The 23,393-nt window shown below is 63.9% G+C and overlaps 5 protein-coding genes across 7 annotated transcripts; 4 read left to right on the top strand and 1 right to left on the bottom strand.

Moving 5' to 3' along the window:
- Window positions 1-26: 26 nt before the first annotated feature.
- Window positions 27-4,138, bottom strand: CHLRE_06g281766v5 (uncharacterized protein). 2 transcript variants are annotated; one of them, XM_043063275.1, is made up of 5 exons: window positions 3,890-4,138; window positions 3,521-3,755; window positions 2,959-3,417; window positions 950-2,776; window positions 27-785 (listed from the first exon to the last, which is right to left on the bottom strand). In XM_043063275.1, the coding sequence occupies exons 1-5, from the start codon at window positions 3,928-3,930 to the stop codon at window positions 474-476; spliced, it is 2,874 nt and encodes a 957-aa protein (XP_042923981.1). In that variant the 5' UTR covers window positions 3,931-4,138; the 3' UTR covers window positions 27-473. The 2 variants fall into 2 exon arrangements, with proteins under 2 accessions (XP_042923981.1, XP_042923980.1); XM_043063274.1 differs by having other exon boundaries at window positions 3,958-4,138.
- A 190-nt stretch (window positions 4,139-4,328) lies between these two features.
- Window positions 4,329-6,242, top strand: CHLRE_06g281750v5 (uncharacterized protein). Its single transcript, XM_001695395.2, has 5 exons — window positions 4,329-4,737; window positions 4,853-4,918; window positions 5,059-5,105; window positions 5,385-5,505; window positions 5,706-6,242. Exons 1-5 carry the CDS (start codon window positions 4,675-4,677, stop codon window positions 5,781-5,783), a joined length of 375 nt encoding a protein of 124 aa, XP_001695447.1. The 5' UTR covers window positions 4,329-4,674; the 3' UTR covers window positions 5,784-6,242.
- A 46-nt stretch (window positions 6,243-6,288) lies between these two features.
- CHLRE_06g281700v5 (uncharacterized protein) lies at window positions 6,289-14,294 on the top strand. Its single transcript, XM_043063273.1, has 23 exons — window positions 6,289-6,443; window positions 6,894-7,043; window positions 7,162-7,197; window positions 7,363-7,459; window positions 7,676-7,704; window positions 7,846-7,867; window positions 8,002-8,068; window positions 8,225-8,295; window positions 8,437-8,501; window positions 8,618-8,653; window positions 8,884-8,969; window positions 9,085-9,169; window positions 9,315-9,596; window positions 9,731-10,247; window positions 10,400-11,376; window positions 11,501-11,548; window positions 11,743-11,910; window positions 12,136-12,288; window positions 12,444-12,538; window positions 12,765-12,978; window positions 13,309-13,365; window positions 13,471-13,542; window positions 13,681-14,294. Exons 1-23 carry the CDS (start codon window positions 6,324-6,326, stop codon window positions 13,738-13,740), a joined length of 3,507 nt encoding a protein of 1,168 aa, XP_042923979.1. The 5' UTR covers window positions 6,289-6,323; the 3' UTR covers window positions 13,741-14,294.
- Window positions 14,295-15,508: 1,214 nt separating this feature from the next.
- Window positions 15,509-17,754, top strand: CHLRE_06g281650v5 (uncharacterized protein). The gene is made up of 2 exons (XM_001695393.2): window positions 15,509-15,752; window positions 16,166-17,754. The coding sequence occupies exons 1-2, from the start codon at window positions 15,654-15,656 to the stop codon at window positions 16,511-16,513; spliced, it is 447 nt and encodes a 148-aa protein (XP_001695445.2). The 5' UTR covers window positions 15,509-15,653; the 3' UTR covers window positions 16,514-17,754.
- A 64-nt stretch (window positions 17,755-17,818) lies between these two features.
- Window positions 17,819-23,367, top strand: CHLRE_06g281600v5 (uncharacterized protein). 2 transcript variants are annotated; one of them, XM_001695392.3, is made up of 8 exons: window positions 17,819-18,254; window positions 18,377-18,521; window positions 18,660-18,830; window positions 19,007-19,150; window positions 19,456-19,609; window positions 19,896-20,074; window positions 20,391-20,712; window positions 20,949-23,367. In XM_001695392.3, exons 2-8 carry the CDS (start codon window positions 18,395-18,397, stop codon window positions 22,309-22,311), a joined length of 2,460 nt encoding a protein of 819 aa, XP_001695444.1. In that variant the 5' UTR covers window positions 17,819-18,254; window positions 18,377-18,394; the 3' UTR covers window positions 22,312-23,367. The 2 variants fall into 2 exon arrangements, with proteins under 2 accessions (XP_001695444.1, XP_042923978.1); XM_043063272.1 differs by having other exon boundaries at window positions 18,657-18,830.
- Window positions 23,368-23,393: the final 26 nt, after the last annotated feature.

Below are 23,393 nucleotides of genomic sequence, written 5' to 3'. Positions count from 1 at the left end.
GGGCCGGATTGGAGCTCTGGAGCTGTGTGTATCGATGGCTCCTTGTTGTGGGCTCGTGGCCAGACGCTCTAGACACAAGTTTCCCTATCGCCACCGACAGACCGTTCGCCGTCTACCCGCAGAATATTCCATTTTGCAGCGGGTCCATCGCCGATTCGAGAGCCGCATGCATCTGGCGCCCACGAGGCTACAAGCATTGCCGCTGACACTAACTTCTTTCGTGCTGTTTATTGCTAGCCTGGAGCTCGCGACGGCGTCTTGCATTCGCATTCACTAGCAAGCACTTCGTTAAGCTTGTTGGCCCTGCCTCCTGTCAGTCAGGTACCGGTATTGGGGCTGGCTTCTGTGTACACAGCACCCTCCCACTATGAATGACAGACCGAGTGATCACTTCCTTCGGTGTGCACAGTTGTTCGAAAATGTCGACAGTCGTATGTAGGCACCCCTGCGTCTTGAACGTCAGACACCCAACGCTACACTGGCACTAACGCCCTGCTGAAGCGCAGTATGCCTACCGCGCTCTTCCCCCCGCCCTTGCCGCGCCCGCCGCTGCCTGCGTTACTGCCACCGCGGCCCCCGCCGCTGCCCCTCGGCTCCCTGCTGCTTTGCGCGCCGCTCCCGGAACCGCCGCCGGCCTTGCCGCCACCGTGACCGCGGCCTCGGCCTCGCCCTCGCGTGCCGCCCCTGCCGCGTGCGCCGCCACCGAATGATAGGAATCCTGAGCGCAGGTTGGTGAGCCGCGCCTGGCCAGCACGCTGTGCTTGCTGGTCCGCGTCCTTCTGCACCTGCATGTGGCATGAGGACGAAGACAATACTTAGCTTTTGGTGGCACAGGGCCAAGGCCATGGGTGGCACACAACAAGGTGCACACGTGCCAATGCACCTGTGCGTCAAGTACCGCGTGCCCCAGCATCCGGGGAGGCAGTTGCGACCAGTGCAAACCGCCCACCTGCTGCAGGAAGGTGTCCAGGGCGCCTTCCGGCAGTCCGCCGCCGTCCGCACCCGCCCACGCCTCCTGCTCCTCACCCGCCGCGCCGCCGCCCTCCACCTGCTGGTGCTGACGCAGCCGCTGCCGCGCCGCCGGCTGCTTCTGCTGCTGGAAAGGCAGGCACGACTGCTTGGCTTTCCGCTTGCTGGCGCCTGCGGCCTTGCCCCCGCCGCCGCCCCCACCCCCAGCAGCAACAGCAACAGCTGTCTTGCTCTGTTCGTTTGGATGGTGCTCCTGGTGCCCGAATCCTCCCCAGTGCTCATCCAGGTGGTCCTCCGGGTCTGCCTCGCCGCCGCCGTAGCCATCGCCCCAGAGCTCCTCATCCAGGTCGTGGCCGCCATCGCCCCCAGCCTCGCCTTCGGCATCGTCGCCTCCGTCGTCTTGCCAGCCAGCCTCCTCCAAGCCGTTGTCCACACCCTCCTCCCACTGGCGGCTGCCTGGCGCGACGTGGTCCCAGCCGGCGGACTGCTCCTCCCCGCCAGGCCCAGAAGGGTGCGTCGGCGGAGCTGCGGCCTCACGCAGGGCCCCGGCATCGTGTGCTCCCACTGGGCATTGCTCAGCAGGCTCGTACGCAGGCCGCCCTTGCCCCTGGCTGCAGCCGCTAGTGAAGGCGCGAGCTGCATGCGCCGCAGGAGCTGCAGCCGCAGGAGCAGCCCGGCTGCCCATGGCTGGCGCTGGCGGCAGCAGAGGCGCGTGCGCAGGCCCGCCGCTGCCATGGATGTGACGTTGTTCAGGTCGGCTTGGCTCAGCCCAAGGTGCGGCTGTGCTCACCGCAGCGCGTGTGGTAGCAACACCGGCCGACGCCGGGACCGTGTCTCGTGCTGCCGCAGTCACGGAGGTAGCGGCCAACGAGCGGCCGGAGGGTAACAACGACGCGGAAGCAGCCTGGACAGCGGTGCCAGGGGAAAGCGGCTCCCTGTGAGGTCCCGCAGCGCCTTTCCTGCTGGTGCGACCTAGACTTGACGGCTCGTCTTGTGACCGATTGGGTGCGTGCTGACATGGCTGTTCCTGCAGCTGCTTTTGCGTCGTGGATGTGTATCGTGGCCTTGATTCGCCGAGTACCAGCACCCCAGTCGCACAGCTCGCGGTCGTTGCTGACGGCCCAGCAGCAGGCGCCACTGCTACAGCACCCGACGCCGGCCTCGCAGCACCACTGCTGCTAGCAGCACCACTGCACCCGGTGGAGGGAACAGCAGCAGAGGCAGCAGGAGGCTCCGCCACTGCACTCAGGCCAAAGGCACCAATCGAGCGGCGTTGCTGCCACGCGCCACTGCTGCCGCGCCCCCAGCCTTGTCGGCAGTCTGTGCGGCCATCGGGCGCAACGGCTTCCTCCGCTTCTGCCTCCGCCACAGATCGCTGTGGCTGTGCCTGTTTCTGCCGCGCGCCGCCAGGTGCGCACTGGGGCCCCTCGTCCTTGCCACCGCCATCCTCAGACACCAGCTCAAAATCGGAGTCGTCCTCAACGTCACTATTATTGCTGCTGAGGTACTCGCCGCTGCTGCCCTCGTCATCACTGCTGCCGCCGCCGCCCGGGATGCAGCCCTGTGCCTGCTGGTGCCCCCCGCTACCACTGGCCCAAGTGACATCTGGACCCCCGCTGACATCCGCTCGCCGCGCGCGCCGCCTGCGCACCTGCTGCCCACGGCCCTTCTTGCTGTCGATCGCTGTCTCGCCGGCGCCACCGGCGCGCGCCCCACCGCTGCCACGCGCCTCGCCCGCACCTAGCCAGACGTGTGGAGCAAAGACCGGTCGGCGAGTCCAGGTGCTGCCGCCAACAGCGCCAGCGGCCTGTAGAACACGTGCGCAACGCAGAGTGGGCGTTAACGCCGACTCAAAAGCGCGTTGCTTTTCATAACTCTGCTTACCCTGCTCCACATGTCCCTGATATCAAGCTGCTGCAATCGCAGGCCTTTCGGTGGCCAGCACCTGTGTCTCCGACACCGGCCCGGGCAGCGCTGCCGACATCGTACCTTCGCCGCACGACTAGGTGCAGAGTCCTGCTCAAATGGGCTGCCGCCTGCGTGTCCCTCCACATCCGCATCCTGAGCGTTCTCCAGCACACCGTCGGCCGAGCCGCCAATCTTCGCCAGCTTGCCCGGTCGCTGTGGCCGAGGCGCGGGGCTCGCAGATGCGCGCGCACGCTTGCTGAGCCAACCCCTCGCCTCCACCCCGACTGCAGGGACAGCATCCACTGTTGCGCCGCCAGCCTTGCTGCGTGCGCCCGGCCCCGACGGCTTTGTCCCCACATCGTCGGACCTCCCTGTGACTTTCTGCAGATCCGCAGCGCGTCGCGCATTCTGCAGGCGTCCGCCAGCTGTGCCACCGCCGGCTGCAGGCGCCGTCGCCGTGGCTGTAGCAGCTGACGCAAAGGCGCTCCGACCCCACGTGCTAGCGGCGGCTGCTCCACGTGCGCCAGCCCAGAGCCCGGCCTGCAAAGGTGCATCAGGGTGGTGACAAGCAATGCCAGGTCCAGACGCACGCATATGCTGGAAGCGGTGCACATGGTTTCAAGCTGCAGCATTGAGCTCATACCCTGCTGATAGCCGTGGGCCGCGCCACCGGCGGTGCTGCAGCGGGTTGCGGCGGCTGAGGCGCTGGTGCCGCGGCCTGTGCGCCAGCAAAGAACTGCGCCCATGGGTCCTCCGACGTGGGTTCTGGTCGAGAGGGCTGACGCTGTTCTACAGCGTTGAGTGCATGCTTGAGTGCCAGAAACACCTCCGCTGATTGCGGCAGCGAGCATTTGTCTGGGTGGAATGTCAGTGACAGCCTGTGGGTTGGGTAAGGCGTGGAATCTTGGAGTTGGAGACCTCCCGCTAACGTGTATCGGACAGTGTATGTTTGGCGACGTACGGTACACGGGTTTGCGCGTGCCCTGTAATTCATGTTACCCTATCCGCTCACGTCTCCCTGTCCCTGAAGTGGCATCTTTCATGATGCGGCATGCCCTGCCCGCCTGCGGACTCGCGTACTTGCGGAACGCCGCCCTTGCGTCCACAGCGGTTGCGTTGGGGGCGAGTCCAAGTTGCTGCAGGGGGCACCGACTGCGCAAGATTTGCCCGGCCAGGGCAGCGATGCTGGCCGGGTCCATTTACTATTTGCGCTATGGAAAGCAAGGAAGCGGTGAGAGCGGCATGCCGCTTGTTTTATGAGTTCCACGCAGAACAGCTGTCCTGTCCGCTGTTGACAGCTGCGCGTCGATGAGGTGTTCAGCAAAGTTGTCAATGTTTGATGTATAAAGAGCGCTTTTTAAGGGTCGCGTCTTGGGTCGGATCCTGGCCACCAAATGGGAACTAGCGCGATTGCGCGGCAAATACCAAATGCAGCTGAAGAATAGCTACCCGTCGCTGATTACGACCTTGTATCAATACGGCTTGCTACCTTGCATACCTAGCAAACGATAAATTTACAAAAGCCGAAATAATTACCAGCCCTTTCTCCCAAACTCGACAGTGTGTCCCCTCTTGCCTGGCTTTGCACACCATTCCTAGAGCTTCGGGATTTAGCAAACACTCGTGCCCAGCTGACGCCGACTTGGGACTTGGGCGCTGGGGTGTTAGCAGCAGGCAGGCTGCTGGGCACTCCGGTGCATCAAGCTCCTAGGCTGTTCCCGGCGAGCTGAGGACCTTGGTACCCCTTCCAGCCCAACCTGAACAACGTGCCGCTCGGAAGTTCCTCCAGCAGGAACCATGATTGTGCCCATCAAGACACCTGAAAGCGAGGTCGTGGAGTGGGTGCTGGTGGAGCTGCAGGTAGGGGCGTGCAGCGGGAACACACCCATATCGCATCAGCGCAACGTATTTGTTGAGTGCCAGCGTCTATAACGCTTAGCAACGCATTATCATGTGGTTATTGCCGCTCCCGCAGGGCAAGATTGAGCAGCTCACACCGGAGCAGTCGATAGAAATCGGCATGCTGCTATCGAATGACCCGGTGCGTGCTGCCTTGTGTATGCGATTACAACTAGGGCTAGCCCTACCAGGCTGCCGCATTGGCCATGCGCACAGCTGGCACTGCTGGGTAGGCCGTGTCTTCAGCTGCATTACTGGGCAGCACACGGGCACTGCCTGCAGGACGGCAAGTCGCTGCAGCTCACAATCGGCTACCACCAACTTGAAGGGTAAGTTCGGGAGTCCTTGCATTCGGCTTGAGGGACCAAAGCCCTTTGACACGGGCCGCATCAGGCTGCGGAGCTCCAATCAATGGCATTCGTGGGATCACTCCCACACTGCGCTAGCTCACCGTCTGCCAGCTCGGCCTCAGAGATGCCGTTGAACATGTGATGTCACATGCCTGCAGGGCGTCAACACACTATGCAGCGCCGTCTGCTTAGGCTCAGGCCATGCACACGCTATAGCACCATGCTGAGCACTTGTTTCCCCTCTTGGCCGGTGTGCAGCAAGAAGCTGACGCTGAAGAAGCCCATGGCCATCCTGGGCAAGGTGGAGGCGTCGCCGTGCGGGCCAATGGAGTGCGGCGAGGAGATGGCCGCGGCCGAGTCCAGGAATACCGCTTACGAGGTAGGCCACCAAATGCGCCAGGTAGAAGGGTATTCGTGTGCCTCAGGTGCTGTCACCGTTCAAGCATGCTGGTTACACGAGGTAACATACTTCGTGAAAGCAGGTGGGAGTGGTCGGGCCTTGCCCGTGCCGCCTCCACCCACATGGCCAAATCCAGCTGGCACGGCCAATGTCCAGGCGTTTGCTCCGCAACTGCGTAGGTGGTGGGCGTTATCCGCCACCAGTACCTGTTCAAGACGCGGCCGCGCGCGCTCATCTCCAAGCCTGGGGCCCGGTAGCACCAGTCCGAGACGCTGAGTGGACATGCCTTTTGATGGAAGCGCTGGAAGCGCTGGAGGATGTTGGTGGTGGTGAAGTGGTGGACGGCATGGGGGCGCCAACTCGATAAGTTAGGCTGGGAGTATGCGAGCGGAGATGGATGACATTGCGCGACGCAGCATATAACTCAGCTGCCGGTGTGAACAGGGGCGTGGATCTTGCTGCTTGAAGAAATCCGTGGCGTAGGTTGACCGGTTACGTCCGTTAATGCTCAGGTTCTTGGGTTGGTGGAAGCCTGGAACTGGCGATGAGGCGATGCCCCGCCCACAGCATGTGCAGGCACGCAGAGGCGGCAGCCGGGGCCACTGGAGACAGCCACCATCACTGCCAATCAATAGTACATAGATAGACAAGCGAAAAATAACCTTCCAACTGCTATCTCTGAGCCCTGAACATACCATGTCAACCACTGAACCACCGCAGTCCTGAATTGGACGATTGAACATTTTTATTTATCTGCAACGGATTACAATAACATGAATTGAACTGCATAGCGGGTGATGGCGGGCACGTCGTTGGCCTTGGCTCAAAGGGCGGTGCACGCTCACTTCTTGCGCCGGCTCAGCACAGAAAAAGTTCCTGGTTCAAGCCAAAGCTTCGGGGACCTGACAACGGCCGAGGTGCGACGAGTTGTTGGCTGGGGCGCAGGGGTTGTCAAGTCAGCGATGCGGTCTACTCTTAAAACTTAAACTTGGTGACCAGCAGTTCGCACGCGGCTTAAGCGGTAATATGTAGCAACCACAAATGCAACAAAGACTAGGGCGGTCTGTCTCGTCCAGCAGCCTACTAGAACCTCGCAGCGGCGAAGTGACCGTGCGAAGTGACCCACGTGGGGCGATGCACGTGCGGGCGGCGTCGAGGCTCACCCCAGCGAGCGCAGCGGATGGGGACTGCAGCACCCAAACCACTGCAGTGCAGACTGCCACGCATGTGGCGGAAGGCGCTTTGGGCGGGGGGCTGCCGGGGCAGTCGTGGCTGGCAGCCGTGTCCCTGCGTCCAGCCCACCCCACAAACCCCTGCTCCTGTGGCCCCCGCTCCGCGCCCCCGGCCCTGGCCGTCCCGTCGTACAGGTGGTTCAGAACTTTGTGATGCCTGCCACCTCCGCCGCAAAGTGCAGTCTCGCCGAAGCGCTGTGCTCCGGTCGCGTGGGGCCCAAATGCGAGCTGCCCTGGGTGTTGCCAGGCGGAACCATCCTGGACGCGGACGGCGGCGTGCAGAAGGTCAGCGACAGGAAACCCGTCACGTGGCATCATAGTTTATCGGGCTGCGGGATCTCGCCGTACCTAGCTCGGTTGTTGTTGTGCTAACGCGGCTATCGCCCCGCGGTACCGTCTGCAGGTTTTTGGGCCAGCCAAATACTTCATCTCTCATGCTGTGAGTTTGTCAGGGAGGGTCAGGGTGGGGGTGGGCCCAGCAGCGGCCAACCGCACCGTGAAACAGCCGGCACATATGCTTACTCCTGCAGACCACACGCCAGCTCTGCCTGCGTGCCTGCTCATCTGCGTGATGACCTGGAGTGTCGTTGCTCGCACGTCGCAGTGGAACTGTCGCTTCTCGGCACTGGTGGAGTTGTTGGAGCAGCACTATGCCGCGGTGCCAGCCACACGTGGTGGACAGCGCGTGCTGCCAATCTACTGTGAGTGGGAGCAACTGGGCATGCTGGGGGGGGCTGTGCTTCTGGGTTATGGCATGGGCGCTGCTTAGGGGAGCCGCGAGCAAGGGTGGCGCGGGTAGGACATACACGCGGGAAACCTGCCTGGCATCTGCGGAAGCTGTGACTGGACTGCAGGCAACAGTGGCCTGAGTGGCCTGAGTGGCTGAGCCTGCTGTGTCCCTGTATGCCTGTCTGCAGATTGGATTGACGTCCTTGCGGTTTCTCAGGTAGGCAGCGTTTGCCCGCTGCTACTCAGGCACCGGGTTGCATGCTTTGCCTTCATCGCAGCTTTATATATGTATACCTAACCGTCCGACCTTTCGCTTGTGCTTGCACTATCTAACGTGGGCGCGTGCGCTACTGTACAGCACTTCACGGGCGATTTCCACGGTACGACGCGGCACGGCGCCTTGAGTTCATGCCTCTCTCGACTGAGAATGTTGTCTCGGGCTTTCTGAGCGCCCCTGAACTATTGCAACTCCCGTTATGTAAGTCCTAATAAGTAACGTCGTTGCTGCCCGCAGACCATCCTGACTCGGACTTTCCCGCCGTCATCCGCACCTGCAAATCAGTGCTGTTCACCATGCACCCGTAAGTGCGCACAGGTGCAGCGCAAAATAACATGGCAGCACAGCAGCAAGCTGCAGGGGCGCCGTGAAGGACACCGTGCAATGCAGATGCATGATTCACCTGCTGTGTAGCGCAAATAAGTTATGGGTCATGCATGTGCGCACCGCATGCACGCAGGTGGCGGGCGCCCGTGGCGCCCACCCGCGTGTGGTGCTTGTTTGAGGTGCTCACAGCCATCCAGTCGCCAGGTGGGTGAGCGTGGAGATTGGAAATGTACAACAAGGCCCAGCAGCGACGCAGCAGCCCGCAACGGCCGAGCATAGCCTGGCATGACACCCACACCATCATCACTTCTTGTAGCCGCGGGCGCTTGTGTTGCTGTCCCACAGGTGTGCAGGTGGAGGTGCTGCTGGATGTTAAGGACACACGCGACACGCGCGTGAAGACCCTGACGGTGAGCGGCAGGGCGTGAGCTTGTCCCATTTCGCTGCAACTGGCAGGTCTGCTTTGCGACGGCGACTCACAAGCTTCCATCCTGTTGCTGTCGCTGTGTGCCTCACGCGCTTGCAGATCATCAGCAACAGCATTGACGTGCGCACGGCTCAGGTAGGCAGGCCGGTGGACACACGCAGCGAGGGTGGGGCGCGCGCCATGACGCCGCCACCAAGGCGGCCCCGCCTTCGTGCGTGTGTAGATAGTGCGGCAGAAGCTGCACTGTCACATGACGCGCATCTGCAAGCATCACGCACCAACACTCTCTCCGTCTTTCATGAGACGCTAACCCCTTCTCCGTCTCCCTTAACTCTGCGTGAAATGTTCACATACTTCTTACACAGGCCACGGTCATGTCAGACAAGAACTACCTGCTGGGCTGCATCGAGCAGGGCCTGGGCTTTGCGGCCTTCAACAACGCCATACGCAAGTAAGAGCCAGGCCCGGGCGGGCCATGTGTGTGCATGCGGCCGGGCAACGCTCTACCGCTGTACAAGCTACGCAACGCCGTGCAATGCGATGTTAACCACCTTTCCCCACCGCAGGCGTCTGAAGGAGGCTCTGCTGCAGGCTGTGACGCCCAACGCGGTGGAGATGGGCGACACGGCGGCGCTGCACGAGCTGCTCAAGGTGGGGGGTTGTAGGGGGGAGCGTGCAGCGGGAGCGGCATGCAGTGGGGGAGAGGGCGCGCGGGGGAGTGGAGGAGCCGCTCGATCCGTTGAGTTGGTTGCAAGTACACTATGGTAGTCTAAATCGTATGGCCCCTGTCCTGCAGGTTGGCGGGTGTGTGCGGCCGGACGGCATCGCTGACCTGGCGTCCTGCTTCCGGTTTGCGTCGGAGGCGGACATGCTCAACATCATGCGCACCATGCAGCTGCGTGACCTGCGGCCGCGCGGCCTGGTGCTCAGCGGCAAGCAGCGCACCAAGGAGGTCACACTGTCGGACGGGGGGGTGCGTGGCTGGGACGGCGAGAGCTTCAGCCTGCGCGAGTACGGCGAGCTGGATACGGGCCGGATGCAGTGGGCCTACCTGCCCGCGGGGCCGGCGCTGTGCCAGGTGGGGCCGAGGTTCCACGCCCGACGGGCTGCTCTGTTGCTTGCTGGGGGCAGGCGCCAGCACAAAATCGCACTTGCTCGGTGATGCTGATTTGGTGATAACAGCTGACGTACCGTGGTATGTCCGTCCTGCAGGCGGTGGGCGAACTGCTGGCGCCCACGGTGGCGGAGGTGAACGGCACGGCGGCCAGCAGCAGCCGCGGCGTGGAGGAGCTGTGGATCAGTGTGCGGCCGCCGCGGCCCGACGACAACGCCTTCCCCACAACGCCGCTGCTGGCCGCGGCGCGCGGCTCGCCTGCCCTGAGCACCGCCGGCTCCGAGACGGCCACACCCCGGGGGCCCGGCAGCGGCGTGCTGGCGGACGGGTCGGACCCGGGTGGCCCGCTGGCGTCCAATCGCTCGGACGTGGCCGGGGCTCCCTCGCTTGGTCCCAGCAGCCGGCCTGGGTCGGGGCTGAGTCCAGGCGGGGCGCCGGGCAGCGCCACAGCCGCGCGCGCAATGGCCCGTGCCGCAGTGACCGCGTCGCCGCACCGGCATCGGCTGCAGACAAGCCATAGCATTGGGCACAGCCCCACCACCCCATCTCGGCCCAGCAGCGGCAGCGGCGGCGTGTCGCCGCGACTGCTGTACAGCCCGCAGACGGGCACAACGGGTGAGTGTGGGAGTTACGGGGTCGGTGACACTGCGTTTCCAGGACTCCCGTACACCTCCTCATCCGCAATGGGCAATGGCACGCTTGCTGGCGGAAAGCATGTCTTCATTGTGACTGGGGTTGCCTGCGCCTCTTGCCCGCGGCGCCTGCAGGGCTCACGTCCACCGCATCGCTACGCGGGCGCAGCCACATGGTCCTGCCGGTGGGCGGCCGTCCGGCCGGCGCAGTGGTGGCTGCCTCTGCCTCCTTCAAAGACTACTCGACCTCGTCGTCGCAACAGCAGCGGGAGCGGCCGGCGCTGCCGGCACTCACGCTGGCGGGCGGCGGCAGCGGTAGCCCCAGCCCACGTGTGTCGTGTGCGGGCACCGGGCCAGCGGGAGCAGGCATGGCGGGCGCCCTGGTCAGTCCGAGCGGCGGCGCCGGCGGCCCGCGGATGTCCTTGGGTGGGCATGCGGCTCAGCCAGGTCTGGCGTCGGCGCTGCTGGCTGCGGGCAACAGCTCGGGGGTCAGCCCCCGGGGGTCGACGGGCGGGCATGCGGGCGGGTTGGGTCTGGCGGCGGCGATGCTTGGCAGCAGCAGCGTCGGGGGCGGTGGAGGCGGGGGCGGCAGTACCGGACCCAGTCCGCGCGTGTCGCTGGCAGGGCACCAGCCTGTTGGCAGCGCAGGCGGCGGCGGCGTGCTGGCATCTCTGGCGCTTGGCAGCGAGTGCAGTCCCTTTGGCGGCGTGCGGCCGCCGCCACTGTCTGGCCTGAGCCTGGGAAGCGGCGGACCCAGCCCGCGTGTGTCGGTGTCGGGGCTTACACCCACGCCGCCGTCACAGCCCCAGCCGCAACCGCCGGCGCAAGCCTACAGCAGCGTGAGCATGCCCAGCCCGCGGCGCCGCGTCTCCATGAACGGCGGAGCCGCAGGTTCCGTTGGGGCAGCTGCTGGCGGTGGTGGTGGCGGCGGTGGTGGTGGGCAGGATCCGCTGCTTGCGGAGAATGTGGGGTCGCCGGTGTTGCCGTTCGAGAGCGCGGTAGGCGTACCACTGCCGCCGGGGCGGCCGGGCCTGTGGGCCGGCATCGGCGCCAGTCGCTGGCTGCGGCACCTGTGCCTGCACCAATGCGTGTTGGGGCCGGAGGATGTACAGGTGCGTTCCGTGTGGGTGCGACCGGGCGGCATGCAAAGGCTTGAAGCTCCCCGGCTGCCCATAGACGCGGTGTGGTGGCCTGCGCCATGCTCGTGTGAGCTTGTTCCTCTTGACGCTATTGCAGAACTTGACGGAGGCGCTGTTGCTGAGTGACCAACTGGAGGTGCTGCAGGTGCGAGCACGGCGGAGGGGCGGGGTGTAACGGAACGGGGAAATGAAGATGCCACCGCCGCCTGTAGTGTGGCTTCTGGGTAATCCTGGGCAAGACGTTGGCGCAGGTGGCCCAATCACCAGTGAGTCTTTGCTGTTTTTAGAAGTCCGCCGCCTGGAACTAATGGCCGTCTTACACCTTCCTGCCATCCGCAGTTCGTCAAGTGCACGGCCCCCGGCGCCGAGTCCTCGGGTGCGCACTCCACCGCCCGCCTGACGGGGGAGCTGCTGGCGCTGGGGCTGTCGGCCAGCAACCTGCGGCAGCTGCACGTGCGGCCTTCAGACCCCCTGTACCTCGACAACCTGCCCGCCTGCATGGCAACTGTGAGTGTGTGAACAGCCGCGTGGCAGGCATGCTTGCCGCAACTGGCGCCTGCACACTGCCCCACTGAGGAGCTACGCACTGTACTTTGTCGGCCAATGGACTTGACCGTGCGGGCGTGGCACACAAGACATAGCATTTCTTTCCTTGCTCTGTACATGCCTACTCTGTACACGCCTACTACGGGTGTTCTGCTGTGCGCCCGGTGTCTTTGCGAGCGCCCGCAGAGCTCCTCGGACCTGCGCCGCATCTCCCTCACGCCGGTGGCGCTTGGCCCCGCCGCCATCCGGCAGCTGGCCCGCGCGCTGTCCGTCCTGCCGGAGCTGCACAGCCTCACCGTGGGCTTGGACCCGGCGCCCTTCACCACCTTCATGCCGCCGGTACGTGCGCGCGCTGCTGTACGGCACTGTACGGTTCTGCAGTCGCATGCTGGCACATCTCGTGCGTGCGCGCTTGCGTTGTGCGCGAACTGCGCGTATGGCCCTGCCTGCTCCCTCGTCCCCGTCGCCTTACTCCCCACCTGCGCCCAATGCAGGAGCTGTCTGACCGGGAGCACTGGCTGGCGCACGAGGACAAGAACGAGCCCGACATGGCGCTCAAGCGGAGGCGCGTCATGGGGCTGGACGAGGAGTGAGTGCGCAGGGCCGCGGAGGGAGGGACAAGGGGGCAGCGGCCAGGTCGGAAGACGGGACGAGCCTCCAGGCAGCCCGCGGACTGCAGCTTCGTCTTGCCTACTGGCTAAGGAACGCCTCGCCGTCCTTTGCACCTGCTGACACCCCGAACCCGTGCCTCACCCGACCCTCCACCTGACGTGCCTACTGCTGCTGCTCCTCGCGATCCGTGTCCGCCCGCGCAGTGGCCTGTCAGCGCTGGTGTGTCAGGCCTGGGAGCTGAAGGACGACCTGACCGCGCTGCCCAGCGCCGGCCGCACGCCCATGGCCACACAGCAGCGCGCCGCCGGGCTGGGGCTGTGCCTGGCGCTGGCGGCGGGGTGGCGCGACCTGGGCGCCTACAAGCGCATCTACGCGCGCTGGGCGTGGATGCGGAAGAGCTCCGTGGACGAAGCGCTGGTGGGTGCGGGTGGTCAAGATCCAAGCCCGAAGTAAACCAAAGCAAGCCAAACTAGTGGAGCACAGGCAGAGGCGTCAGCGGGTGTAGTCGAGCTCCAAGCCCATACCAGCGAGACCCAGAACCCGGAGCCAGCCTGGGGGCTGGTGCAGGCTGGCGGGCCATGGGTTTGTTGGTGTAGTTGGGTTTCGCGGGTCACAGGTGGCAGCTGGGCAGAGCATCGGCACACCTTGGCGCCATGCAGCGGCAGTGTGGCTGTGCGTGATGTGGCTGTGCGTGGGGGCTGATCGGCTCGACCGCCCTCGCTGCTGCTCACCCCTCTGAATCAACAGGCCGATATGTCCAAGGGCTTCGAGGCCTACCGGGAGCTGGTGGCGGATGCACTGCAGGTGGGCAGCAGTGGGAGGTGCCAGGGGGCCCGGTGCAGGGGAGCGCTCGTGCAGGCTCCTACTGTCATAGCACACACACACCCCGTTTGCATGCCCGCCATGCAGTTTGTGCCGGAGAGCTATGCGCAGCGCTTCAACGCGGCACGCCAGGCGAACAAGGCCAGGACGCGTGTACAGGTATGCTGTGTGCTGCTCCCCGTGCCTGCAACCGCATGGCTCGCATCGGGCTTGGGGCCAATGGGTGCGTCCGCTGTGCCCAGGAAGCTGCTGTACCATTTGCGCCCTCTCCTTGTGCTGCCCCGTGCACACACGCAGGAGACGTACTGGGAGCTATACGCCAGCACGCCGACTGCGCCCGCCCCGCCGCCGGAGTGAAAGAACCCGCTGCTTCAGCAACTTGATGTTGAGTCCACTTTCGGTCTGGTCCCGCTGCTGCATGACACACGGGTGTATCGTGTTCGCAAAGCACAGCGAGTACCCCGAGGGAGTACAGTTAAGGCAGGCGTGCGGCACGCCGCCTCGTCCAAACGCATGTGGCTTTCATTCATACACAGCGCATACAGTACTTCTGACGCTTTGATGCATGTCTGGGTACGCTTAAAGTTTGTACTTGTGGTCGGGCGCTAGCTACGGAGCAAGGGCTTAGGCGTAGGTTCGGGCCCAGGACAAATACGACGCCAGAGGTGATTTAGTGGACATGTGGGGAAGGTGTTTTGCATGACCGGCGACGTGCCATATGCAAAGTCTCAGGGGCAGGTAGTTGCATGTGGTATTCTTACATGCTCGGGATAATGGTACCTAACACTAACAGGATGTGCGATGGCAACTTTCATCGTCGGTTGACCTCCATCTCCTGAGGCTGTTTGGATGCTGGATGGGCCATGCGTGGACAAAAGGGTGATGATGCCCAATGTATGCGCGGCTCCACGTGTGCGCTTGAGGGGCCCAGAGAATCCTGGCTGACCGTTACGATACAGCGCATTTGATCCAGCACTGGGGCCTGCTAGGATGTGGTGGTCAGCACTTGGGTCAGCAGTATCAGAGATAAGAAGCCATGGCTACGCGCAGCCCAGGGGCTACGCGCAGCGGCAGCAGCTGCAGCAGCCACTGCCACGGCAGCAGCCGCCGTCGCCCCCACGGCCGCCGATGCCCTCGCGCGTGCCGCCGGGGGCTGGTGGAGGCGGGCCACGCAGGGCCCCGCGCCGGGCCCAGGGGTGCCTTTGGTGAGGGGTAGCTACGTCTTCCAGTGTCAGCCTGGGCAGTCGACCCCGTCGGGTTTGTGCATCCGTTTGAGGTGCACCGTGTGCGGTCTGCCGGGCCGCGTGGGGGCGTGGCCCTGGTGGCGCGCAACGGCCGGCTTGAGGGGGGGGGAGGGGTTGGCCAAACCTGGGTTCACGGGGGCGACAGCCGTGCCGTCCAAAGTCAAAACGCCAACACACCCGAAAACCCTTCCCCAATGCCCTCATATGGCATCCGTATGCTGCACATGTTGCTGTAAGCTCCGGGGTGACCTGTCTGCTCGTCGAGCTCGCGAGTTGCGTCCACATGTCCCGACATTTCGCGTACCCATCGGGCTACCTGGCTGGCTGGCCAGAACCCACCCAATTCGACTTCAGGCGAGCGCAGACCGCCCTCCCCCGTTACCAGCAAGTCAATATTATATCTCGCAAGGGTCTGGGAGCATGTGTGGAGGCACGGGGGACCCTTCGGCCATCGGGGAACCCACCCCCACCCCCAATCGCCCCGAAGACCCCGCACGGGAAGGGCCGTACGGCAGTGGGGAACCTGTCGTGGCGAATCTGACACGACAGGCGGCTTGGTTGCTGCGCCAAGGCTAGAGCAAATGTTGGAGGCCCGCTCAAGTCATGGCGCCGGCATGTTCCTAGTGGTGACCGATGCAAAAGCCGGATGCCGTGGTAGGAGCAGTCGTCGTCTACCCTGAGCTGCCTCAGGCGCTGCACTGCTGGCACACTGAATCTGGTGATCGGCAAAGCAGGACCCGCCTGGGTGGTCCAGGCCCGCATGTTGCTGTACAGTCAATGACGGTCAATGGGGCCCAGCTCGGGTGATGGGGGCTGGGCCTCCTGGCTGGGCCTCGTATGCGTGTTCCACATGTACTCAGCGTTCTCGGCAAGTCATGCAACTTTCATATTTTTGAAATGCGCCCGTATCCACACGGCTATAGCCAACGACTCGTCAAAAGTACGCCAAGGCTTCAAAAACTGCTGCCATGCTTTCGAACTGGTCAATTTCGTAGTCGCTCTGTTCCAGAAGCAAACCACATAACTATGACCATGGGTTCTTCCGCAACCATAGCGGATGTGCTCGGAGGAGTCCTCGCGCTGGCGTACACGGTCATAAGTGTACCCTGCGTCGTGTTCTCGCCGGTAGGTCTGTTGACAAACTATGCTGCGTGCGACACGTGGATGACACGGCTTGGGGGCTCAGTGGGGCTCAGTGGGTGACGGCTCAGTCGTGGGCTCAGCCCCTTTTCCCGTGACCGAGGAACATTTGTCGCCGGTAGGCCCCGCGGACTAGGCTACCAACGTCTGCCACTCTACGTTGCCGCGGCCGTGGAGCGGGCGCATAGGCCACATCATGCGCCCTGCTTGTCTATGAGGTTTGCTTCTGCGCTGGAGCTTGTGTCCCAACAGTGGGGTGCGGACCTGTGAGGTGTGGGCTCACTCCACGGCCCCGCCACGCCGGGCCGTGGCCCCGGCCACGCACCCGCAAGCCTGCAACCAGCCTCATAACCACCGTGGTAACCCAACACCTCCCCGCCCACACGATGCCCCCGCAGATGATTTTTGACGCCCCTGGCTCCTCAAAAAACACACTGACGCGCCTGCTCTTCGTGACTGTGCTCCCCGCACCCATCTGTGGGTGCGTGTCGATGTTCCTCGCCGTCAGCCGAATAATGTTCCTGCAGCTGATACCGGGGACCTCGGCGGCGCCACCGGCCTCGTTCGGTCTTGAGCTGCTGCTGGTGCTGACACCCGTGCTAGTGCAGCTGGCTGCATTGGCGTCGGCCATAGTGCTTCTCCAGGTGCTGCAGGGAGGGAGCTTCAGCGTTCCAGACCGGCAGAGCAAAGCTCCCGGTAGCTCTACATCTGTGGGCGGTGGTAACGCGCTTGACGATAAAGCGTAACATTGCGGTAGGTGTCTCGGTGATTGGGGTGTGTCGTAGTGACCTTCTAGCTTCTAGCATACCGGTGCTGTGTGTTTCCAATCTGGAACGTTTTCATGACATCGTGGAGTGAGCCGTGTGGCTCGGTATGTTCGCACGTGCTACCCTTTTCTGTCCGGGCAATCCTGTTGTAGGAGAGCAAAAGGTCAGGAGGGGGAAAAGACCGTGTATGTAATACAGGTGTATGAGGCAGTGTGTGGACGGTGGCCCTCCCGTGTGCCCACGGGGCCTAGTGCCGCAGCTGCTGGAGGTTGCGGCGCGCGCGGACGCGGAGTTGTTGCGGGCGCTCTGGGCGGGGCCCTTCTAGTGTGCTGACCCGGTATGGCGGCGTATTAGTGCGTGTGTGCCTGCGTCTGGTCGTGCGCCGGCGGATTGCGTGGGGCCTGTGCCCCGGTTTGCTGCGGATTGGTGCGTGTGTGACTGCGCCTGGTCGTGCGCTTGCAGTGGTTCCGGTGTAGTCGCTTTGGACTGCTTTGTTGCTGGGTCAGATCGCGCGGCCGCATGGATCGGTGTGCGTGCGTGGCGGTCGGGTAGCCGCTGCCTGTGTTACCTCGCCTGCTTGGGGCCCAGAGCCCGGTTTGCAGTGTGTTGGTGCGGGGGTGCCGGCGCTCTGGTGTGTGTGTCGGTTTCCCGTTGTCGCGGTGGTTGGGGCTTGGGTGCTGGGTTTCCGTGTTTCTCTTTCTTTACATTTTTTGCTCTTTTCTATGATTTTGGTGGTTGCTTCGCCTGTTTCTTTATGGGCATCGGTATGCCCTAGCTTTGCCCCGGAGGGGCGCCCTTGGGTTTCGGTGGCTGGTGCGGTTGTCCCTTGCTTTCTGCTTGCTCGCGTTGCAGGTTATGTGCCAGTGTGATGCTGCACCTTCTCGCTCCTTCTTGTAATCACTCTCAGAGATAAAAGGGTGCATGGCATCAAAGTTGGAAGGGGGCCACGGGGTGGCACGACTGATTACGACGGACTACGTGAAGGCAGGTGCAGGGGCAGGGACGGCGGGGGCTTGATGGCGATCCTTTAACGCTTGCGCTGCTGTTGGTCGGTGCTGGAAGAGTTGATTGGTGCAGGCGGACTGAAGGAGGTGGGTGATGTATAAGGGTACCGTGCAGACCGCGATGGTGAACAGGCAGCGAACCCGCATAGCAGGAGAGGCCAACACGGGCCAACGCAGGCGCCAGCGGGGCACGTGCGTGCGTTAAAGCGCGCCCCAGGCGGTTGCGTGATTTTACAGAACCACAATACATACATCAAACAACTCTGCAGGCACGATCCACCATTATCACGCAGGCCGTAGCGGTCGGGCCCAACCGGTACCGACCAGAACCCAAATGTTGTAAATCCTTCGCCGGACGGCTTCCAACTCGCATAAACATATAGAAACACATTGGAACAAGCAGTTTCAACAAGCAGATGAACAGGAGCACTACATTTCGCGAAGTCTCATATTCGGAGGAAGTAGAATTTCTGAAACCCCTCCGGCTCGCCGATTGCTGCCGCGGAGTCCATCATTAGCTTGCCTGGTTGCGGCTGCATTCTTAAACTCGTTAAGCGATTGCTACGTCGCGATTGTTTTCTGTGTCTTAGTACCAGCTTTTAGTGCGTCGGTCGCGTCCGAACACACGACTTGTTAGCGACAGCAACCCAGTTGCTGCATTTGAGACGAATCTTGTAACTGCGCGACGCCAGACTATGCCGAGCGCTGATATGCTGGTAAGGTGGTTCCGTTCGGGAGGCCACGTCGCGTGGGACCGCCGATATTAGGTTTAAGAAGCCAGATTAACAACACTTGGCACAACTGGAGACGTGCAAAGGGCCGCCTGAAAATGCCGCAGGCTGCTCACACCCAGGCGATGGGCGCCAGGGTGGAGTCCATTGCTGCGGACTCTGTCTGCGCGCCAGTGGCGTTCTCACTGAGCGGCCGCGCGTCGAGCGATGCATCGGCCACTTCAAGCCTAGGAGTGGAGCTCGGGCTTCCAGGTAAAATGAGTGCTTGTCGGCGGGTTGCAGTTGGGTTGGGGCTGTCAACCGACTGGGGAAGCTTTCAGCTCCAAGAGCACTTGCGAGCCTTCTCCAAAGTTTTCTGGCATTTGTTGCTGTGCTGCTAATCCACAGCAGTGACTGTGCCTGGCAAGCAGCTCGAGCGCCAGGTGTACTTTAACATCCTGGTCGCGGGCCAGAGCAACCTGGGCAAGTCCCGCTTCATCGCCAGCCTGGCTGACACGTTCGGCACGGATGGGGCCAACAAGCGCCCGGCCCGCAGCTCCTCGTCGGGCCTTGGCGCGACAGGTGCGTGCGTACGTCTCGCGCTCGAAATGTGCCTACCTGCATCGGCTCGCTCAGTGGCAACCAACTGCGTGCACTCCTTGCGCATAGTACGTGGAGCTCGATGCGTAATAGTGCTTATGCGAGCCGGCGCTGCACCTGCGTCTCAACCTCTCCCTACCTCCCACCGCCCGTCGCAGGCCGGTCCGCCAGTGCCACACTGGACCGCCACGCTCGCGAGCTGCAGACGCACCTGACGCCGCTGGCGCTGCCGGGGCGGCCGGGCCGGCAACTGCACACCATGCTGCAAGACACGCAGGGGCACGGCAGCGAGAACAACAAGAGTGAGTGCTCGGACAGGATGCGAAGTTGACGACAGCATGAGCTAGCGTGTGCGTGACGACATGTCGACAGCCACAAACCAGCAGCAGGGCTGATGCACGCACGATACCGTATTGCCTACGCGCGATGTGCTGTCTTCTCTTCGCCTCCTGCACCTCCACGATCTGTCCTCCTTGCTAGTCGCTTTATGTGCAACCATCCCGCTTCTGCCTTTCCTTCCGCTTACTTGCTTTCTGCTCCACTACTGCCGCATCCCTTACCTTCGCCCCTGACTTACACCCCTCTGTCTCCTGCCTCCTCCGTGCAGCCGTGCACCTGTCCAAGCTGCTGGAGCACCTGCTGCGGCAGCGTGAGGCAGACTACCGCGCCGCCCGCAGTGGTGGCTGCTGCGGCGGGGCCGGGGAGCCGCCGGCGCTGCCGCACTCGCTGTCGCTGTGCCTGTACTTCCTGCCGCCCACCGAGTGAGTGCGTGCCGCAATAGTCACGAGCAGCAGTGGTCCTGCCTGCAATGGGCCCGCGGCAGGGAAACCCATGGGTTCGCCGACTGCACCGCACTCACTCGTCAATGTGGCCGGTGGCGGCCTGCGGCGGGCGGGGCACGGGGAGGGCCCTGTGAGCTGCTGGTTCTGCAACGCGTGCTGTCTTCGCGTCTTATTTCTTGTTGCTGTCGCGCCCAGCCAGTCCTGAACCTTCTCTGCCGGCCTCCCCGCCTCCCCACCACCCCACCTGCGATCAACCGCTCATCAGGGTGTCGGCTCTGGACCTGGCCTACATGTCGGCGCTGAGTCAGGAGGTGCCGCTGCTGCCGGTGCTGGTGCCGCAGCCCGACGCACCGGAGCAGGCGGGCGGCGGGCCGGTGTCGGCGGAGCGGCTGGCAGCGCTGCGGCGCAGCCTGGTGGCAGCCATGGCGGCGTACACACGCGATGGTGGGTGGCGGGCAGGCGGGCGGGCGGGCGAGAGGAGGAGGGGGACTGGCGGGGCTAGCGGCGGGTGGTTATTGTTGGAGGCTTGTCGGTCGGGGCGGGGGCGGGGGGATACGCTGTACCGAGTCAGCTATTGAATGCGGGCGGCGCGGGAGTACATGTACACCACAGATGGCCGCGTGGAGCGGCGCATGTCGGCCAGTACGTAGTGCCAGCGCTGCTTGTGATGATGACAATCAGCCCTACCTCCAGTGATCCATCAAGCCAACGAATGCTCCTTCCCTTCCTCCCTGGTGTTGCGCTGCATGCACGTGTGCAGGCAAGGCGGCGCCTATCGTGCCCCTGGCGCTGGACCCCGAGGCCGTGGACGCCCTGCTGCAGCAGCAGCCCGAGGAGGAGGGGGAGGAGGTGGAGGTGGAGGCGCTGGAGCAGGCGCGGCAGGCAGCAGCCGGCAGCGGCGGCGACAACGGCGCGCGCAGGCGCCGCCGCGGCAGCGCCAGTTCCCTGAGCGTGCTGGTGCTGGGCGACGGCGCGGCCGGCGGCGCCGCCGCCGCGGGTTCGCTGCAGCGGCCTGACGCGGCGCTGCTGCGGCGGCTGCTGGACTGCTCAGTGGAGCCTGTGATGCGCAGTGCGGCGGAGAGGTGAGGGCCAGCTTGGATGCGCCAGGGAAGGAGCGCTAGCGAAAGCGTTGCGATGGCAGTGTCAGTTCAGCTCATCCTACCTGACGGTGATCGGAGCGTATGTAGCATCAGGGCGTGTTGGCCTTGTCCTTCTTTCAAGCACGTACGCGTGTGCACCAGCAGCTGCTAGAGTGCCATCCGCAATGTCCCGACCTAACTTTCCTCTGGCCACGCCACGCCTGTTCTGCTTTTTGCAGGTTCACGGAGTTCTGCGAGCGCTACGAGATGTACGGCAATGACCTGATGTTCATGCTGTCGGAGCGCATGGAGCCGTACGGCAAGGTCATCCGTGCAGCGGAGGCGGCGGACGCCGAGGTGGCGGCGCGCCGCCAACAGGCGGCGGCGGCGGCGGCGGCGGCGGCCAAGGGCGCCGGGCTGCTGGAGGCCAAGGCCGCCGCGCACGGCGTGGCGGAGTCGGGCGTCATCCACGTGATTGTGCGCGACGCCTCACTCACCATCACGGAGCACGCCGACGCCGGCGTCATTGCCCACGACGCCGCCCACACCGCGGCGGAGCACGCGGTCACCCAGTCCGCGATGGCTGCGGCACCATCTAGCCACGCCACCAAGCGCGGCCACGACAGCCTGCAGGGCTCCGCAGCAGATGCGGACACTGAGGACGCCTACCGCCACGCCGCCCGGCCCCGCGCCGTGACGCCTGCGCTCGCGGCGGCCAGCCCCTTCTCCGTCTTCGCTACGGATGCGGCGTCTGCGGCCGCTGCTGCCTCCGACAGCTGCGGCGCCGTCGCGCGCAGCTCCACGCCACAGTTCGCGGCGCCGCCGGCCACGGCGGACGCCTTCGCGACGCCGCTGCCGCCGCGCCCGCCCAGCCCTGAGCCCGAGCACTGCGGCGAGGGCCAGGGCGACGTGGAGCGGGTGGTCAGTGCGATTGAGGAGATTGTCACGCAGCTGTCTCGCAGCCTGGAGGGCAGCGGCAGCGACGGCGAGCACGGCAGCGCCGGAGTGTTGCCGCGTGGCGCCTCCACCACCGCTCTGGGCGCCCGGTTCGGCACTCTGGCGGAGGATGGCGAGGAGGAGGCCGGCGATGTGGGGATGGCGGAGGCGGAGGAGGAGGTGGCCGGCGGCGCGGAGTGGGAGGACGGCGCTGTGGTCGGCGAGGCGGCGGTGGTCGGCGTTGACCAGGTTGAGATGCATGCCGCGGTGGAGGAGGAGGAGGGCGCGGCCGCGCCGGCGCCTGCCACTGCTGCTGGTGTCTTTGCCAAGCTGGCCTCCACTGGTAGCGGCAAGCTGTTGGCCTCCATGGCCTCCGCTGGTAGCGGCAAACTGCTGGCCTCCGTAGCCTCCGTGCGCCGCTACTGGTCCCGCAGCCTGGACGGCTCGGCGCCTGAGGCACGCAGCGACAGCGACGTTGCCGCCACCGCTTCTGCCGACGCTCCCGCGGCTGCCGGCACCTCTGGCGCCTGGCCTGCGGCCGTGGCGCGCTACGTGCCGGCCACTGCCACCTCGGCGGCGGTGGGTGTGGGGCTGATGGGGCTGGCGGCGGGCACGGCCGCGGTGGTGCTGCTGCAGCGCAGCCGCAGCGCAGCCATCACCGCGTAAGGCTGATGGCGGGTGTGGTGCAGTGTACAGCTAGCGGCGACTGGTGGGCGCTAAGTGCGGCGGTGTGAGGGCGGCTGCCTGCATCGGCTGATCGGAGCTACGGGTAGCGGTTAACAGGGGTCAGGAGAGGGAGAGACGGGAGCTATGATGCCGGATGCATAGGCCACTGCCCAGGCGATCCCCGGCATGGGATGCTTCGTTTATTTGTGAGCTGAGTGGCATTTGCGAGCATGCACACAAGCAGGCAGCCAGGCGTGCAAACGGGAAGGCGCAGTAAGCGGGTAGCTAGGCAGGTGCCCCTGCTGTCCGGGTACGGCACCTGGCCTATGCGCCGGACTGCCGGCCCAACACGTTTGTTGTGTGGAGACGGGATTCAGTGGTCCCTGCGGCTCAAGAAATTTTTGAGGGAGCGAGAGCGCATTTGGTTATAGCGGCATGGCGCATTTTTTGTGTGGGCATTTTTTTTGGAGCCCTTTTACCTGCCATAAGGCAGCCACCTCCTTGTTTGTGTGGGCCCAGCGGCAAGAATGCCAGCAGGTTGGCGGGCTGGCAACATGCAGACGCGTTCAATTTCTGTGGACGTACGGTACATACGTTTGGCAGGTTTCAGGTTGTTGCAGTTGAGAGAGTAGTCGGTAGGTGTTGAGGAGCAAAAGGCAACGGTGGCGGTGTGTGGGTGCCGCGCCACATGGCGACACACGTGTTGGTTGGGATTGTTGTTGTCGTGGCAAGCTGCCGGGTGCCGTGGGTGGTGGCGCTCCCAGTACTCCAATCGCATGCTCACATGCTGGATGGTGTGTGTCATACTGGCGGCGGCGCGTAGTATGGACATGCGGATGCGCTTTGTCGGCATCTGCATGCGGTGTTGATCGTTGCCTAGTTTTGACTCTGTACTAAAAGAAACCCGGTGTGATGCATTAATGGCATGGCAAACATGTGGTGACATACGTGCGGTGCATACCATGACAAGGGTAAGCACAAATTGAGGCGAGGCGAGACGTACAAGGTGCACGCTCAGCCCGCGGAGGGAAAGCACTTCTGTAACAAAAGCTTATTTCCTGATGCGAGCCTCGTTACTTGAA

This window comes from Chlamydomonas reinhardtii, chromosome 6 (assembly GCF_000002595.2).
Source record: "Chlamydomonas reinhardtii strain CC-503 cw92 mt+ chromosome 6, whole genome shotgun sequence".
Taxonomy (NCBI): Eukaryota; Viridiplantae; Chlorophyta; class Chlorophyceae; order Chlamydomonadales; family Chlamydomonadaceae; genus Chlamydomonas; species Chlamydomonas reinhardtii.
This window is presented reverse-complemented; position numbering and strand designations above follow the sequence as displayed.